The 19,638-nt window shown below is 41.2% G+C and overlaps 1 protein-coding gene and 1 pseudogene across 1 annotated transcript; both read left to right on the top strand.

Annotated features, from left to right (window-relative positions):
- Positions 1-315: 315 nt before the first annotated feature.
- Positions 316-10,574, top strand: LOC118944453 (cell adhesion molecule CEACAM1-like; annotated as a pseudogene).
- A 3,252-nt stretch (positions 10,575-13,826) lies between these two features.
- LOC110505108 (cell adhesion molecule CEACAM6) lies at positions 13,827-19,275 on the top strand. Its single transcript, XM_021584088.3, has 11 exons — positions 13,827-14,049; positions 14,647-14,967; positions 15,531-15,806; positions 16,631-16,885; positions 17,026-17,137; positions 17,341-17,369; positions 17,527-17,703; positions 17,822-17,892; positions 18,054-18,089; positions 18,299-18,330; positions 18,460-19,275. Coding segments are annotated over exons 1-11 (1,356 nt in total). The 5' UTR covers positions 13,827-14,003; the 3' UTR covers positions 18,461-19,275.
- The last annotated feature ends 363 nt before the right edge of the window (positions 19,276-19,638 follow it).

Here is a 19,638-nt window from a genome sequence, read left to right as displayed (position 1 = left end):
TGAGATAAAAATGACTGCATTGGACCTTTAACCTGTATTTAAATAATGTATACTATCTCCATTATGTACCAAATATCACATTTTAGGATTCTGTTTTAAGTATCTTCTTGATATTCAACACCTCTACTCTTTGATCATTGTATATATTGTTGGTAGGCAGTGCACTGGATCAAGAAACCGAAGGGTTAATTTCATCTAGGTCCATTTTAGGCTTTATTGAGTTAATTCAATTGTTTAAGCCTCCATTGGTCACTCTGACACACCATAGCCAATAGGAAGCAGAATGAATCATCAATGGGATAGGCTATTGTCTGAATGGTAGATGGTACAGATAAAGACCTAAAGAGGAAGTCTCTACAAAGCTATTGGTTGTTATTTTTCACTCACAAACGTGACCTCCAATAACCTCTTAGAGTGGAAATGCCCTGAGGGCATTGTAATGTATGTACACAGCTATATCATGAAGCTAGTTTCTGTTCTGTGTCACTGAGTGGGGGGCCGGGCCTTGTCTTCAGAGGGGACAATCAGAGTGGTATAGGAATATAAAAGGAGTAAGGACATGGTCTGGTCAACACTACAGGTACTTCCATTAGACAGAGCCATCCTTCCCCATGGACTATACACATTTCACAGCAGCCATTGTGTTTCTAACATCAGGTATGCCTATTGCTACAAATAACAAGCAGAACATAATGGGTTTTGAAGTGTGTTATTCAAATAGGTATAGCTATAGCTGTAATAAATAAAAGTAATAAATTAAAAAGTAATGAATAAAAAATAAAAAATATTTAAACGTATTGTTTTTCTTTTCATGTATTGCTACGTCTTATGTGTATATTAATACATTTCCTTCCTCCTCCCTCTGTCCCGTCCAGGTCTGTGTGTAGGTCAGAATGTGTTACCACCAGGACCATTGACTGGAGCCATAGGAGGGAGAGTGAAGTTCACCACAACCCTCCGTCCACCAGCCAAACATTTTGTCTCTGGACCTTCAACAGGGTCAACATCATCACCTCTACTACGGTCAACATTACTAATGCTGACCACAAAGACCGGATCAGTCTGGACAGAACCACTGGCTCTCTGGAGTTGTGGAATCTGGGCCTGAGGGACCAAGGGGAATACAGAGTCAGCATCATACCAGACAGGGCTCTGGAGTTACAAGGAGCTACCACTCTGGATGTCTATGGTGGGCCACAGTTACAGTGCCTTGCGAAAGTATTCGGCCCCCTTGAACTTTGCGACCTTTTGCCACATTTCAGGCTTCAAACATAAAGATATAAAACTGTATTTTTTTGTGAAGAATCAACAACAAGTGGGACACAATCATGAAGTGGAACGACATTTATTGGATATTTCAAACTTTTTTAACAAATCAAAAACTGAAAAATTGGGCGTGCAAAATTATTCAGCCCCTTTACTTTCAGTGCAGCAAACTCTCTCCAGAAGTTCAGTGAGGATCTCTGAATGATCCAATGTTGACCTAAATGACTAATGATGATAAATACAATCCACCTGTGTGTAATCAAGTCTCCGTATAAATGCACCTGCACTGTGATAGTCTCAGAGGTCCGTTAAAATCGCAGAGAGCATCATGAAGAACAAGGAACACACCAGGCAGGTCCGAGATACTGTTGTGAAGAAGTTTAAAGCCGGATTTGGATACAAAAAGATTTCCCAAGCTTTAAACATCCCAAGGAGCACTGTGCAAGCGATAATATTGAAATGGAAGGAGTATCAGACCACTGCAAATCTACCAAGACCTGGCCGTCCCTCTAAACTTTCAGCTCATACAAGGAGAAGACTGATCAGAGATGCAGCCAAGAGGCCCATGATCACTCTGGATGAACTGCAGAGATCTACAGCTGAGGTGGGAGACTCTGTCCATAGGACAACAATCAGTCGTATATTGCACAAATCTGGCCTTTATGGAAGAGTGGCAAGAAGAAAGCCATTTCTTAAAGATATCCATAAAAAGTGTTGTTTAAAGTTTGCCACAAGCCACCTGGGAGACACACCAAACATGTGGAAGAAGGTGCTCTTGTCAGATGAAACCAAAATGTAACTTTTTGGCAACAATGCAAGATGTTATGTTTGGCGTAAAAGCAACACAGCTCATCACCCTGAACACACCATCCCCACTGTCAAACATGGTGGTGGCAGCATCATGGTTTGGGCCTGCTTTTCTTCAGCAGGGACAGGGAAGATGGTTAAAATTGATGGGAAGATGGATGGAGCCAAATACAGGACCATTCTGGAAGAAAACCTGATGGAGTCTGCAAAAGACCTGGGACTGGGATGGAGATTTGTCCTCCAACAAGACAATGATCCAAAACATAAAGCAAAATCTACAATGGAATGGTTCAAAAATAAACATATCCAGGTGTTAGAATGGCCAAGTCAAAGTCCAGACCTGAATCCAATCGAGAATCTGTGGAAAGAACTGAAAACTGCTGTTCACAAATGCTCTCCATCCAACCTCACTGAGCTCGAGCTGTTTTGCAAGGAGGAATGGGAAAAAATGTCAGTCTCTCGATGTGCAAAACTGATAGAGACATACCCCAAGCGACTTACAGCTGTAATCGCAGCAAAAGGTGGCGCTACAAAGTATTAACTTAAGGGGGCTGAATAATTTTGTACGCCCAATTTTCCAGTTTTTGATTTGTTAAAAAAGTTTGAAATATCCAATAAATGTCGTTCCACTTCATGATTGTGTCCCACTTGTTGTTGATTCATCAGAAAAAAATACAGTTTTATATCTTTATGTTTGAAGCCTGAAATGTGGCAAAAGGTCGCAAAGTTCAAGGGGGCCGAATACTTTCGCAAGGCACTGTATATTCTTGGCAGTCACATCACCATATCTTAGACTCACCAAGGCATTTTTTTCAGCAATGAATATGAAAGTTGTATACATTAAGACAGATTATTCAAATGTACTGTACCTCTTACTCTCCCCATACTGTTAACTTCTTTACAGTGTTGCTATCTGCTGCCACCATCACCAGTACCCCAGCCACCCTGATAGCTGGCATAAGCTCCACCAACCTGACTTGTGAGGCTGCTGGCAACATCAGCTCCATACAGTGGATCAAAGATGGCCTCCCTCTGTCTCCCAGCAACAATATCACCTTCTCTGCAGACAACAGGACAGTCTCTCAGTCCTGTTCAGGACATTGACAATGGAGAATATGAGTGTTTAGTCAGCAACCCTGTCAGCAACCGGACAGCATCCCACAACCTGACCGTCAACTGTGAGTACTGCTTACTAGATCCTAATTCCAGGAGTGATTGTGATTGGCAACCTTGTGTCAATTACCAAGTCACTGGATGTTGCCGTTGAAAAAAACGAAACAAAGTCTTGACTTTGCTTTTCAATAGTGCATAGACCCACGGAATAAGTATTTTGTGGATTTAGCATTGGTCATTATTTTATTTGACCATGTTGCAGTTGGACCCCAGAAAATTTCCATATGTGGACCATCAGCAGCATCAACAGGATACAGGCTAACTCTGAGCTGTTCGGCTGACTCTATCGCTCCTGCTACATTCACCTGGATATTCAACAGGACAGAGACAGGTGTTAACAACACCCTATACGCCATAGAGAGGATGGAGGCGCTACACATTGGGAACTACACCTGCACTGCCACCAATAACATCACCGGACTGAAAGACTCTGTGGTCTACAAGCTGAGAGGTTAGTTACAGCTCGATGTTGCAGTTAGGATTCATGAAAAAATGAAGTGTATCCAAGATTAAGATCATAAGTCATATACATTAACAAAATACATTTATTGTGAAAAGTAACACAGCTAGAACTTTGTGACTTGTCATTGTACCTTTACTTTGTATTCTATAATCTGAGCCTGGATAATAAGTTACAAACCTGATATTTCAGTCACTCTAATTTGTGTAAATACAAAGTGTTTATTCGTTCCTTACACTCCTCTGGAATTTCATTGGAATTGCTGGATAAGGTTTATCCCTGAGATCACTGCACTGACCTGACACAGCTTCATACCAGAGCAGGTGATATGACTTGTTCCCCTCTACAGGCTCCTCTGCTGCCCCCATTTGGTCGTTTGCTTTGATGGTGACCAGTAGTGGGACTGCTGAAACTGTAGATGTCTGAAAGGAGAGACAGGGACAAGAAGAGGCTGGTGAAGGGTGAGGATGAATGTGATGTATGCTGTCATAAATATGATGAGTATGTTTTAATGTTTCAATATGTATTTGTTAATTATAAGATAAGTTTTACATTTATGCAATTGAATACAGAATTGTATGATATTATGTAAAATTATTTCATGAATTTATTGATAATGAAAAACAATTCTACAATAATAGCATATTTGTTGTTGTTGATATAATAATGGCCATGATTTTGTGTTGGTTACTCTGTGTAAAACATGTTTTGTTGTAAATATTTCTGTAGATTTGTCAACCCCAGAGCCTTCTTGCTGATGAAGGACAATCTTGATATGGACTCTTCTGGGCTAGAGGATGTTGTATAGAATCAAACCCGTCTTAGTTTTAATATGTAGCGATGTACTTTAGCCTGTCAAACTGTAATATTATCTGGGCTTTATTAAAATACTATGTTATATATATATATATATATATCAATTAATCAAAGTAATCCATGGTACATGTCATGAAATATTCATGCAAAATTATAAATGCAACATGCAACATGTTGGTCTCATGTTACATGAGCTGAAATAAAACATCCCAGGAATTTACCATATGCACGAAAAGCTTATTTCTCCAAAGAAATTGCGCATATTTGTTTACATCCCTGTTAGTGAGCATTTCTCGGTTGCCAAGATAATCCATCCACCTGGCAGCTGTGGCTTATCAAGAAGCTGATTAAACAGCATGATTATTACAAATCAAATCAAACTTTATTTGTCACATGCGCCAAATACAACATGTACAACAGGTACAAATACAACCTTTTCTTGAAATGATTACTTACAAGCCCTTAAGACTTCTTATGACTTAGATCCCGATAACGGGACCGATATGACAACAGTCAGTGAAAGTGCAGGGCGCCAAATTCAAAACAACAGAAATCTCATAATTAAAATTCCTCAAACATAGAAGTATTTTACACCCTTTTAAAGATAAACTTGTTGTTAATCCCACCACAGTGTGGCGGGCTTTACGACGAAAGCACACCAAACGATTATGTTAGGTCTGCACCTAGTCACAGAAAAACACAGCATTTTTCCAGCCAAAGAGAGGAGTCACAAAAAACATAAATAGAGATAAAATTAATCACTAACCTTTGATGATCTTCATCAGATGACACTCATAGGACTTCATGTTACACAATACATATATGTTTTGTTCGATAAAGTTCATTATTATATCCAAAAATCTCAGTTTACATTGACGAGTTACGTTCAGTAATGTTTTGCTTCCAAAACATCCGATGATTTTGCAGAGAGCCACATCAATTTACAAAAATACTCATTAAACATTGATAAAAGATAAAACTGTTATGTATGGAACTTAAGATAAACTTCTCCTTAAGAACTTCTCTAGGATAGGGGGCAGCATTTGGAATTTTGGATGAAAAGCATGGCCAATTTCAACTGCCTGCTACTCATCCCCAGAAGATAAGATATGCATATTATTAGTAGATTTGGATAGAAAATATTCTGAAGTTTCTAAAACTGTTTGAATGATGTCTGTGTATAACAGAACTTATGTAACAGGCGAAACCCAGATAATAGCATTGTTTGCTTTTGCCGAAAAGCCTCTGACATGTTGGCTGGATTCACAACACGTGTAGCTTTAATTTGGTATCCTACATGTGTGATTCCATGAAAGTTGGATTTTTATAGGAATTTATTATAATTTGGAGCTCTGCATTTTCTCTGGCTTTTGGCCAAGTATATCCCAGGGAGGTTTTAATGCAACTGCTGTGTCAGATTTAAAATAAGCTTTACCGAAAAAGAACACCATGCAATAATCTGAGTACAGCACTCAGACAACAAAACAAGCCATACAGATAGCCGCCATGTTGTGGAGTCAACAAAGCCAGAAGTAGCATTATAAATATTCACTTACCTTTGATGATCGTCATCAGAATGCACTCCCGGGAAGCCCAGTTCCACAATAAATGTTTGATTTGTTCGATAAAGTCCATCATTTATGTCCACATACCTCCTTTTTGTTTGCGCGTTTAGTATACAATCCAAACTCGCAACGCGCGGGCAAGTCCAGGCGAAATTTCAGACGAAAAGCCATATTACAGTTCGCAGAAACATGTCAAACGAAGTATAGAATCAATCTTTAGGATGTTTTTATCATAAATCTTCAATAATGTTCCAACCGGAGAATTCCTTTGTAGAAATGCAATGGAACGCAAGCTAACTCTCACGTGAGCGCGCGTGATCAGCTCATGGCACTCTGCCAGACCTCTGACTCATTCCGCTCCCATTTCCCCCTCCTTCACAGTAGAAGCATCAAACAAGGTTCTAAATATTGTTGACATCTAGTGGAAGCCTTGGGAAGTGCAATATGACCCCATAGACACTGTATATTCGATAGGCAATGACTTGAAAAACTACAAACCTCAGATTTCCCACTTCCTGGTTGGATTTCTTCTCAGGTTTTTGCCTGCCATATGAGTTCTGTTATACTCACAGACATAATTCAAACAGTTTTAGAAACTTCGGAGTGTTTCTATCCAAATCTACTAATAATATGCATATATTAGCAACTGGGCCTGAGAAGCAGGCAGTTTACTCTGGGCACCTTAAATAAACTAAAGTAAAAAAATATGTGAAAAGTAACACAATAAAATAACAATAACGAGGTTCTATACAGGGGGTACCGGTACCGAGTCAATGTGTGGGGATACAGGTTAGTCGAGATAATTTATACATGTAGGTAGGGGTAAAGTGACTATGCATAGATAATAAACAGTGAGTAGTGTAGGTGAAAATTCATGACCATGGTTGATTTGGGAGAAGGTCATGTGGTCTGATGAGACAAAAATAGAGCTTTTTGGTCTAAACTCCACTCACCGTGTTTGGAGGAAGAAGAAGGATGAGTACAACCACTAGAACACCATCCCAACTGTGAAGCATGGAGGTGGAAACACACAGCCAGGGCAACTAAGGAGCTGCTCCATAAGAAGCATCTCAAGTTCCTGGAGTGGCCTAGCCAGTCTCCAGACCTGAACCCAATAGAAAATCTTTGGAGGGAGCTGAAAGTTCGTATTGCCCAGCGACAGCCCCGAAACCTGAAGGATCTGGAGAAAGTCTGTATGGAGGAGTGGGCCAAAATCCCTGCTGCAGTGTGTGCAAACCTGGTCAAGAACTACAGGAAACGTGTGGTCTCTGTAATTGCAAACAAAGGTTTCTGTACCAAATATTAAGTTCTGCTTTTCTGATGCATCAAATACTTTTGTCATGCAATAAAATGCAAATTAATTACTGAAAATTGTACACTGTGATTTTCTGCATTTTTGTTTTAGATTCCGTCTCACAATGTTGAGGTGTACCTATGATAAAAATTACAGACCTCTACATGCTTTGTAAGTGGGAAAACCTGCAAAATCGGCAGTGTATCAAATACTTGTTCTCCCCACTGTATGTACAATACAAAATCCATTTGAATGTGTATGTATAGTGCATTTGTTATCATATGTGTGTATGCATGTGTCTGTGCCTATGTTTGTGTTACTTCACAGTCCCAGAGTTTTCATAAGGTGTATTTTTACCTGCTTTTTAAATCTGAATCTACTGCTTGCATCAGTTACCCAAGTGGAATAGACTTCCATGTAGTTATGGCTCTATGTAGTACTGTGCGCCTCCCATAGTCTGTTCTGTACTTGGGGACTGTGAAGAGACTTCTGGTGGCATGTCTTGTGGGGTATGCATGGGTGTCTAAGCTGTGTGCTAGTATTTTAAACAGACAGCTCTTACAAAAACAAGTAATGATGAAGTCAATCTCTTTTCCACTTTGAGCCATGAGAGTTTGACATGCATGTAATTAATGATAGCTCTCCATATACTTTTAAGGGCCAGCTGTGCTGCCCTGTTCTGAGCCAACTGCAATTATCCCAAGTCCCTCTTTGTGGCACCTGACCACGCGACTGAACAGTAGTCCAGGTGCGACAAAACCAGGGTCTGTAGGACCTGCCTTTTTGATAGTGTCGTTAAGAAGGCAGAGTCACGCTTTATTATGGACAGACTTCTCCCCATCTTAGCTACTGTTGTATCAATATGTTTTGACCATGACAGTTTCTAATCCAGGGTTACGCCAAACATGCTCAATTTCCACATTCAATACGAGATGTAGTTGAGGTTGAGGGTTTAGTGAATGACTTGTCCCAAATTCAATGCTTTTAGTTTTGGAAATATTTAGGACTAACTTATTCCTTGCTACCCATTCCGAAACTAACTGCAACACCTTGTTAAGTGTTGCAGTTATTTCAGTCACTGTAGTTGCTGACTTGTATAGTGTTAAGTTCACCGCATACATAGACACACTGGCCTTACTCAAAGCCAGTGGCATGTCGTTAGTAAAGATTGAAAAAAGCAAGATGCTTAAACAGCTACCCTGGGGAATTCCTGCTTCTGCCTGGATTATGTTTGAGAGGCTTCCATTAAAGAACACCCTCTGCCTTCTGTTAGTCAAGTAACTCTTTATCCACATTATAGCAGGGGGTGTAAAGCCATATTACATACGTTTTTCCAGCAGCAGACTATGATCAATAATGTCAAAAGCTGCACTGAAATATAACAAGACAGACCCCACAATCATTTTATCATCAATTTCTCTCAGCCAATCATAAGTCATTTGTGTAAGTGCTGTGCTTGTTGAGTGTCCTTCCCTATATGCGTGCTGAAAGTCTGTGAAAGTCAATTTGTTTACTGTGAAATAGCAACGTATCTGGTCAAACACGATTTTTTCCAGAGGTTAACTAAGGGTTGGCAACAGGCTGATTGGTCGGCTATTTCAGCCAGTAAAGGGGGTTTTAATATTCTTGGGTAGCGGAATGACTTTAGCTTCCCTCCAGGCCCGAGGGCATACACTGAGGGCAAATATTGAGGATTTGGCAAATAGGAGTGGCAGTATCGTCCCCTATGGTTCTCAGTAATTTTCCATCTAGATTGTCAGATCCTGGTGGTTTGTCATTGTTAATAGACAACAATAATTTTTTCACCTCTTCCACTCTGACTTTACAGAATTCAAAAGTACAATTCCTGTCCTTCATAATTTGGTCACATATACTTTTTAAATTCCTCATCAATCCAAGGGGATTTAAGTTTTTTTCAGTCATTTTCTTAATGGGCCCGTGCTTATTAGTAACTGGAATAAGCAATTTCATTAATGTGTCAAGTGCAGCGTCTGGTTGCTCCTCATTACACACCACAGACCAGCAAATATTCTTCACATCATCAACATATGAATCACTACAAACGTCTTGTATGACATCTTATGCACTATATTACGCCCAGCCTTTGGAACTTTGGTTTTCCTAGATATGGCTATTATATTGTGATCACTATATCCTATGGATTTGGATACTGCTTTTAAGCACATTTCTGTAGCATTAGTAAAGATGTGATTAATACATGTTGATGATTTCATTCCTGTGCTGTTTGTAACTACCCTGGTATTTTGACTGACAACCTGAACCAGGTTGCAGGCATTGTTTACTGTCACGGCTGATGAAAGGAGAGGACCAAGGTATAGTGTGATGAGCGTACATACTTCTTCATTATAAGATGTCACCAACAAAACAATAAACATCAAACGAAACCGTGAAGCCAACGTAGTGCTCACAGGCAACTAACTATACATGGAAAACTACCCACAAATACAGGTGGGAAAAAGGCTACCTAAGTATGGTTCTCAATCAGAGACAACAATGGACAGCTGCCTCTGATTGAGAACCACACCTGGCCAAACACACAAAAATACAAATCATAGGAAAAAGGGACATAGAATGCCCACCCAAATCACACCCTGACCAAACCAAAATAGAGACATATAAAGCTCTCTACGATCAGGGCGTGACAGTACCCCCCCCCCCCCCTCCCCCTCCGAAAGGTGTGGACTCCGGACGCAAAACCTGAACCTATAGGGGAGCGTCTGGGTGGGCATTTCTCCGCGGTGGCGGCTCTGGTGCGGGACGTAGACCCCGCTCCACCTCTGGTTTGGCCCACTTGGGAGGCGCCTCTAGGACGGGGACCCTCGCTGCCGACCCCAGACTGGGGACCCTCGTTGTTGGGGCCGGACTGGGCACCCTTGTAGCGGGCCCCGGACTGGCGATCCTTGTTGGGAGCTCCGGACTGAAGGGCGCCTTTGGAAGCTCCGGACTGGAGGGTGACGCTGGAGGCTCCGGACTGAAGGGCGCCTCTGGAAGCTCTAGACTGGAGGTCGACGCTGGAGGCTCCGGACTGGAGGGCGACGCCGGAGGGTCCGGATTGGAGGGCGTCGCTGGAGGGTCCGGACTGGAGGGCGACGCTGGCACCACCCGTTCTGGCTGGATGCCCACTTCCTCCCGGCAAATGCGGGATGCTGGCACCGAGCACACCAACCTGTGAATGCTCACCCGAGACACAGTGCGCATCACCACATAGCCTGGGGCCTGACCAGTCACATGCTCGCCACGGTAAGCACGGGGAGTGGGCTCAGGTCTCCAACCTGACTCAAAACATTTGGGGGGTTGACTCTCGGGCTTCCTTGCCAGCCGTGTTTCCTCATAACGCTGGTTCCCTTTTCCTGCTGCCTCTTCTCTCCTGCCTGCTTCCACCTGTTCCCATGGGAGGTGATCCTCTCCAGCCAGGATCTCCTCCCATGTGTAGGATCCCTTGCCTTCCAGGATGTCCTCCCATGTCCAGTCCTCTCTTCCACGCTGCTTGGTCCTTTGGTGGTGGGTAGTTCTGTCATGGCTGATGAAAGGAGAGGACCAAGGTGCAGCGTGGTGAGCGTACATACTTCTTCATTATAAGATGTCGCCAAAAAAACTATAAACATCAAACGAAACCGTGAAGCCAATGTAATGCTCACAAGTATGGTTCTCAATCAGAGACAACAATAGACAGCTGCCTCTGATTGAGAACCACACCCGGCCAAACACACAGAAATACAAATCATAGAAAAAGGGACATAGAATGCCCACCCAAATCACACCCTGACCAAACCAAAATAGAGACATATAAAGCTCTCTACGGTCAGGGAGTGACATTTACAGTTTGGATTTCTTTCTTGAGTGGGTAGCTTGATGAGAGCCAGTCAATATTTAAATTACCCAGAAAATATACTTCCCTGTTGATATCACATATATTATCAAGCATTTCACACATATTATTCAGAGACTGACTGTTAGCACTTGGTGGTCTATAGCAGCTTCCCACAATAATGGGCTTTAGGTGAGGCAGATGAATGTAGCATTATTACTAAAATCAGTATTTAACATTAGATTTACATGAATGTGGTTCTTTATATAGACCGCAACACCAGCCCCGTTGGCATTTTAGTATTTTTGGTAAATGTTATAACTGTGTATTGCTACCACTGTATCATCAAAGGTAGTAAGAATATGAACATAATCTGTTCATCAAGCAAGTTATTGACTTCATGGACCTTCTTTCTCACGCTGCAAATGTTAATATGGGTTATTTTTAGCACTTTTCTGGGTTGCTTGATTGTTTTTAATGCTTTACCAGGAGCCTATCAGAAGTAGACTTGATAGTGCAGGGTGAGCTGCACAAAGTGGTCTTCCTACTAGGGCACATGGCCTCAGTGCTAATAGTGTAACTCTGGTTCATAGGCTCATGATTACTGCATCTAATGGCTAATTAACAAAGGTATTCAGGGCAATCAGGGGGACATACATTAAGTTACTTAGATTGTGTCCCTAGGATAACGTACATTTGATGCAGCATTATGATGACTCATTATCACAATGGTAGGGATTAACTGAGCTGGTCTTGGGTCATTGATAAGTCATTGTTTCAATGCAGCCTTGAAATGCGAGGACAGAGTCCAGGAGCCAAGATGATTTGGATGGACTCCTGTAGAGCATCTTCTGTTTCCAGATGGTGTCAACGTTATCTATAAAAGTGACTCCAGCAACAATAATAATTTAGCCAGATGTGTAATGCCAGCAGCCTGCGGTATCTATCACACCCGTGGCCCAACGATTGGTCGTTTTTTGGAGTCTTTTAATGCTAAAATCATTTTTTTTAAATAAATTTTCAGATGTTCTGAGCTAGCCCTCCTGATGTAATTTGACCCCACATGGACTACGTCAGTCTCAGCTCCCAGCATCTGTCGTAAAACAGTCGGAAACAGCCTTGTGATGTCCTCTACTCGTGCTTCTGGCCATACATGTCTCAAGTTGAGGGAGCCTGCAATTGGTATATTGCCTGCAGTGATGGCCACCAGAATTGTTGCCAGAGAATCTAATGTGCATTTCTCTACCATAAGCTGCTTTAGAGAATTTTTGAGAATTTGGCAGTATGTCCAACAGGCCTCACAACCGCAAACCACGTGTTACCATGCCAGCCCAGGACGAAACTGCCAGAAACTGTTTCAGGGAAGCTCATCTGCATGCTCGTTGTCCTCAAAAGGGTTTGACCTGACTGCAGTTTGGCATTGTAACCGGCTTCAGTGGGCATATTCTCAACTTAGATGACCACTGGCACGCTGGAGAAGTGTGCTCTCCCAAATTAATCCCGGTTTAACTGTTCTGAGCAGATGGCAAACAGCGTGTATGGCGTCGTGTGGGCGAGCGGTTTGCTGATGTCAACATTGTGAACAGAGTGCCCCATGGTGGCAGTGGGGTAATGGTATGGGCATAAATAAGTTACAGACAACAAACACAATTGCATTTTATCGATCGTAATTTGAATGCATAGAGAGATCGTGACGAGATCCTGAGGCCTATTGTCGTGTCATTCCCCCACCGCCATCCTCTCATATTTCAGCATGATAATGCACGCCCCATGTCGCAAGGATCTGTACACAATCCCAGACATGTCACCCATTGTGCATGTTTGGGATGCTCTGGATTGATGTGTATGACAACGTGTTCCTGTTCCCGTCCTGTTCCCGTCAATATCCAGCAAATTCGTCATTGAAGAGGAGTGGGAAAACATTCCACAGTAAACAGCCTGATCAACTCTTTGCAAAGGAGATGTGGGCGCTGCATGCGGCAAACGGTGGTCACACCAGATACTGACTGGTTTTCTGATCTACATTTTTTTAAGGTTTCTGTGACCAACAGATGCATATCTTTATTCCCAATCACGTTAAATCCATAGATTAGGGCCTAATGAATTTATTTCAATTGACTGAATTCCTTATATGAACTATAACTCAGTAAAATCTTTGTTTGTTGCATGTTGCGTTAATAATTTTGTTTAGTTGTATTTATAATAAAGGGAAATGTTACCAAAAACATAATATTGTCTAACAAATGTGAGTAATTGCCTAATTTAGGGTGTGGCTGTCCAGGTAAAGACTGAATAAAGTTATAAGATCCACAACTTGCTTGTAGTTCAAGTTCATGTTTGGGTTGACGACTAAACTAAAGCTTGTTTATTGGATTCATTAAAAGCTGTAGTTTTGGTCCTCATCCTTGTCTCTTTGAGTGTTTGTGTCCTAACTTCATTCCGGATCATGGTCCACAGCAAGGCCCAATCCTGAATGGGGGATCACATTAATGAATGACGATGTTAGGAAAAGGTGTGTGTTTATCTGCCATGCAGATCATTATCCAGTTTACCGAATTCCTGTCCTTCATGTACAATAAACCATAAATATCTGTATCACAATAACATTACAGGGCCATTACCTAAACAGATGCAAAGGTCACTGCAATGTGGCTTACAGTAAATGGGGAACTTCCTTGTCACCTGGCTGGCAGCTCTAAAAGATAGTAACCTCAGCCTATTCTATAGCATCATACTGTGAGTGTACTAGAAGCACTTTCTAAATCTGGAACAGAACAAAGTATTCCAACAACAATGGAAACTGCAGTAGCCATCTCTCTCACTCTGTTCATACTCACAGGTAAAGCAGATATCTTCTTTGTCTCTTTAAACCGCTTGTTGTTACCTAGGCCATGCTTTACAGATATTTGAGTTGTAAATTTACATTGTAGTTACAATGTAATTGCACGTAGCCCTAACTGCACAATAACTACACTCGTTGCTAATTTCACACAGCTACAGTTTATTTTAATTAAAATTGAATTATTGTACTATAGATGACTGTGTACAGTAGAGTACAGTAATTACACTCTGATTACCTAAGTAGGGGAGAAAACTCTCTGTCAGAGAACATGCCTTATTCAGTTTATTGATTCATGTATTTGTCAGATACCACGTGAAATTAGTAAAATGTTGATTCCACATCCTATTCTCCTGTGTTTGAACTACAAATGTTGGCTACACCCCTTTTTGTGCAAGACAGTCTGTCTGTGTTGTGTGTACGTATAGCTAGCTATGTCTGACTATTAGTGCTGTGTGATTGTTACTGGGCCTGTTCTCTGAGTCAGTCATTTAGAATGGTCCTGAATGATGGAATGTTTTAGTGTACAGTGTGTACCACCATGTACAGCATGTTGTCTGAGCCCAGGCTCTCTGCCGTCCTGTATTCCCTCTCCAGGTCTCTGTGCTGGTCAGGGTCTGTTTCCACAAGGTTCTGTGAATGGAGCAGAAGGAGGGACAGCGATGTTCATCACAAATCTAATCCCACCAGCCCAGCCGTTCATAAAAATATCCTGGAGTGTTGGTGAAGCCAACATTATTACCTCTACTGGTGATGACTCTATAGGGCCTGGATACGGAGACAGGATCACTCTGAACAAAACTACTGGATCTCTGCAGCTCAGGAATCTGACCCTGGCTGACAGTGGAGAATACAGAGTGTCTATAACAACAGCTACAGCAGAAACAATCAATGGATCAACTGAACTGGTTGTGTATGGTAAGTCCAAGTGCCATGTCAAAGAGAGTTAAAGCTCAAATCCTTAAATGAAAAAATAACAAAGTAGTCGTCCCACTTCAGTTTTGGTAAAAAGCTGAGATATGGGCCTGGTGAAATTAAACAATTCTCCAATTCATAGACAGAGCTATGGATATCAACATGATAGTTTTAACCATCTTTTGAGGCTATACAGTGTTTGTTTACATTTTTATTATTTACAAACATCGGATATGACTGTTGAACTTAGATTAGGAGGCACATACGTCAATTCAACCTCTATTCCACGTCAATTCAACATAATTTCAGGTGGAAACAACATTAATTCAACCAGCGTGTGCCCAGTGGGAAGTCACATTCAATAATCAATGGGTATATGTCATCAATTTAGAAGTGGAAAAATACATGTGGCAATAAGGATTAAGAGTTTAGTAAACAATGGGGAAAGTTTGAAATGGATATCACTTGACCTTATCCTCATCATCATCATCAAAACCATACAAATCATCATCATCTTGGTGTCTTCGATATTCCTCAGTCTTTGACTATGTCCTCTTGTTTTACAGAGAATATATCTGATGCCAACATCACAGGACCATCAAACAATCTGTTTGCAGATTGGAGCTCCGCCAACTTAACCTGTGAGGCTGCTGGTAACATCACTACTATACAATGGACGAAGGAAGGTCAGCCTCTGTCTGCTGGTGGCAATATATTATTCTCAGAGGAAAACAGGAAAGTATCCATCAGTCCTGTGAAGAGACACGACAACGGTGAATATGTGTGTAAACTCACCAACCCTGCCAGCTCTGCTACTGCCTCCTATAGAATGATAGTGAACTGTGAGTAAAGGTCTATAACTAATCTAATAATCTATGGGTTGGATTCTCAGACACAAATTAAGCCTAGTCCTGAACTAACAAGCATGCTTCCAAGTATTTTAAATCCAGGACTAGGCTTAAAGCTGCAATATTTTAATTATTGGGCGACTCGACCAAATTCACATAGAAGTGTGAGTTATAGATCTGCCATTCATTGAAAGCAAGTCTAAAAAGCAATACACCTGTTCTATGTGCGCTATTTCTATGTTTCCACATCTTAAATTTAATTTTACTTTCGGCTTTGTACACCAGCTTAAAACAGCTGAAAATACAATATTCTGGGTTATGGAAAATATGTATAAAAGTAATTTAGATGGTTCAATGATACTTGCTTGTTTTAGGCAAACTCCTTGAATTTTAGCAACCAGGAAATGGTGGACCGATTTCTGCATAGTGCACCTTTAATCTGTGTCTGGGAAACCTGCCCTATGAGATGTTACACTCATAATGCCCAGTTCTTAGAGCCCACTTTATTTCTGTTCAGGTCATGTGGTCAGGAAAAATTCCTGGCCCTCATCATACAGCTGCAGGATCTTAATTTAATTACCCTGTTGCTTTCCTGCATTTCCTGCACTTTCACATTTCGAGGTTTTAAAAAGCTTCTGAAGTTTGTAATTTTCATTTTGAAATTATGTAGCAACCCCTACAAAGATGTCCATTAATTATAAAACATTCATAATTCATAATTTTTCTGCTGTAACATACTGGCTCAAATTAAGACACGACATCTGTGCGTGTTGTATTTACGACTACAGTCTGAGGGTCTTCTGCTCTTGGGCTTACAGATGGACCAGAGTCCATGACCATCCTGGGCCGACATATCGCTGAGGTGGAGTCATTCACCCTTATTTACTGCTCTGTTCAGTCTGTACCGCCTGCTACGTTCACCTGGTTGTTCAATGGGCAGAAGACAGGTGTACATGAAGCTGGATACATCATAAGGAGCGTCAGCTACAACAACAGTGGGGACTACAGATGTGATGCTAGGAATGATCTCACTGAAAATGTTGTCTCTATGGGCCATAGTCTGTCAGTTAAAGGTACTGGTCTCTGATACATTCACCATTAGATGTAGACCATCAAAGCTAACTAATGGCAAAAACGATCAACATCCAATCAGCATCAGTTCTATAGGATGTGTTTTGTTTATTGATTACGTTCCTGTGTTGGTGCAATGCAGATAAAACCCCTCCACCCCTAAGCCCAGAGGGAGCAGCAGGTATAGCAGTCGCTGTGATGTTGGTAGTGGTTGCTGTAGCTCTTGGTCTCTATTTCGGCATAACTCATCATCGGTGAGTCTATGAAACCAATGTGATTGGTTACACCAATAAGTCATTTTTCTTCTGGTGTAACAAAAACTGGAAACCATTGATTTCAATAGAAAAAATGTCTTCCATCAATTGTGGGGAAATAACAATACATTTCACGAAGACAATTGAGGTTTTGTGCATAAATATTTTGCAGACCATTTTGGAAGTAATGGTATGTTGTTTAGGAACAAGAAAGGGAACAATGAAGAGAAAGGTAAGAGAAAAACATGATCATTTTAGTCTAGTACACTTTTTTCAATTACTGTATGGTAATTGTACAGTACATGCAAGTATTGAGATGAAAGTGGAGAGCCTTTCTGCGCTGCAGCTGATGACCACAGTTGTCCTTTATCATCTTTGATGTCCATCAGATACAGACGCACTGAGCAGATCATCCCAGACAGAGGATATGTCCATGTCCAGCACTGACAAAGGACGTGAGGGGCACGAACTGACTACCCAAATCCAGGACAGAACCCATGATCGCAAGCAACCACAACCAGGCACCAGCCATACTATAGCCACCAGCCATTCACCAGGAACTAAAGGTCAGAGAGAGGTTTGCGTATAGAGTGTAGCAAATATTTGCGAGCTGACAACAATCTGTCTCGTTATCAACTTCATCAGCTGCAATTTTGTTTTTCTCTCTCTCCACCCACCACACAGCTTCTACAGGTGTACACGATTATGAGTGCATAGCAATTAAGAAAACTGGAGCTCCAACACCACCTTCAAGAGTGAGTTTCCACCACAAAGTTAAATTAAACACTTATGATATTGTATACCTATGGTTCCCAACATGTCCTGTATGAGTTAGTTACAGCGATAGCAGCATTGTGACAGACTGTGGGTCTGTTAGTATACTGTAGTGACTGAGTCCTTTACTGTTCTCTGTCAGGGAAAGCTTCCTACCAGACAAACCAACACTGACACTGTAAGTAGTACTGCACCTCTGGCACCTTGCTGGCACCTTACTGCATTGAAGCATTTTGTTATAGCTGTAATGAAAAGGAGCACTCTCCAATACACAATCTTTGATGTACCACATCATCCCTAAATAACCTTCCTAGGTATAGGTATAGATGATTTACACAAACGTACTCAGTGTGTCTCGTTCTGTCTTTACTAACCCGGGAAATCCAGGGCTCCACCATGTACTGTAAAAGTATAAATTGGTAAGTTAACTGTTTATTGGGTCCTCGTTATGATATTACCTTTGATTATACTTGTTTTATAGCTTTATAGTTGCCTAGTTGTCTCAATCTCTCTCTCTCTCTCTCTCTCTCTCGCTCTCCCTGACTCAGAGAGCAGCTGATCTCAACTACATATCTTCAGTTGGCTCTGGACTTCACCCATCAGGTTTTACACCTTAATCAAGTAAACATGGACACAACAAACGACTGGATGACCAGCCAAGAAGACTAGACACTACTGTACTCCACCTCTGATGAGACACTGGTCTTTGTCTAATTGCTCAATGTAATATAGACCAGGTAACAGTACACTGAGACACAAGGACAAATTGTATCCCCTTAAATTACACACACCAGTTGAAGTCCTACTCATTTGAATTGACTTTCCCTGGTCAAACTGCCATCCCTCAGACCATAATGACCTGTGTTACATTAAATGCCATCAGGGGAGTTTTCATAGAAACTTCCTACACTGAACCACATTACACATGTAACAGATGTAACATCGGGTTTTTTCCTCTGAAAGGAGGAAGTTTGAGTGCTCCTGCTATGCTTGCTAGTGCACTATATAGGATGCAGAAGATTCACTGAAATTCCAATAAAATAATGGAATTAATGTTTTATTCGTCTCATGCACTGAACGATGCAACATGTATGGATTTTGTTAATGACTCTGGAATTGGGTGTAATACAAATAATCTTGACCCTCACACTTTATTTAGAATAATGTTATACACCTATTATACACATCTCATGCATTGTGAGTGTTAAATGAGTAGAGTTGGAGTGGATGAAAATATCATAAACGAGTACATCAACAACTTTGTATTTATCATAGGTCTCTGATCACTATAGGGTCTTGTAAATATTTCTTATTTTGTCTCACAGGATTAACTGAATAATAAAGAAATTAATCCCAATGTGAAATATCTTGGAACGTACAATCTCTGTGTTGCTTTTCATTCATATAGCTAGTTTTTTGAGTAGGAAGAGAGATGAAGGCAGCAAACGTTCTCTTTGATATCGGCAGCACTGATCGGTCAAAAAATCTGTAGGGATGCAAAGAGAATCTAATTATTCCTAGTTTCTGTTTATCTCTCTGTCTCTATTTCTGTCTGTCTCTCCAATAATCTCTGTTTCTCTATCTCTCACTCTCTCCCCCTTCTCTGCATCTCCAGTAGTTTTGACAGCCCAGGTCAGTGTTGACCAACAGATGATGGCGTACTTGGCTAATGATGTCACACTACTTAGTCAGTTGCTCCAGGACAATCTCACTCAGGTTATGTGGCG

This window comes from Oncorhynchus mykiss, chromosome 3, assembly GCF_057628025.1.
Source record: "Oncorhynchus mykiss isolate SJ-2025 chromosome 3, ASM5762802v1, whole genome shotgun sequence".
Taxonomy (NCBI): domain Eukaryota; kingdom Metazoa; phylum Chordata; class Actinopteri; order Salmoniformes; family Salmonidae; genus Oncorhynchus; species Oncorhynchus mykiss.
Note: the sequence above shows the minus strand (reverse complement) of the source record. Positions and strands in the feature narration are given on the sequence as shown.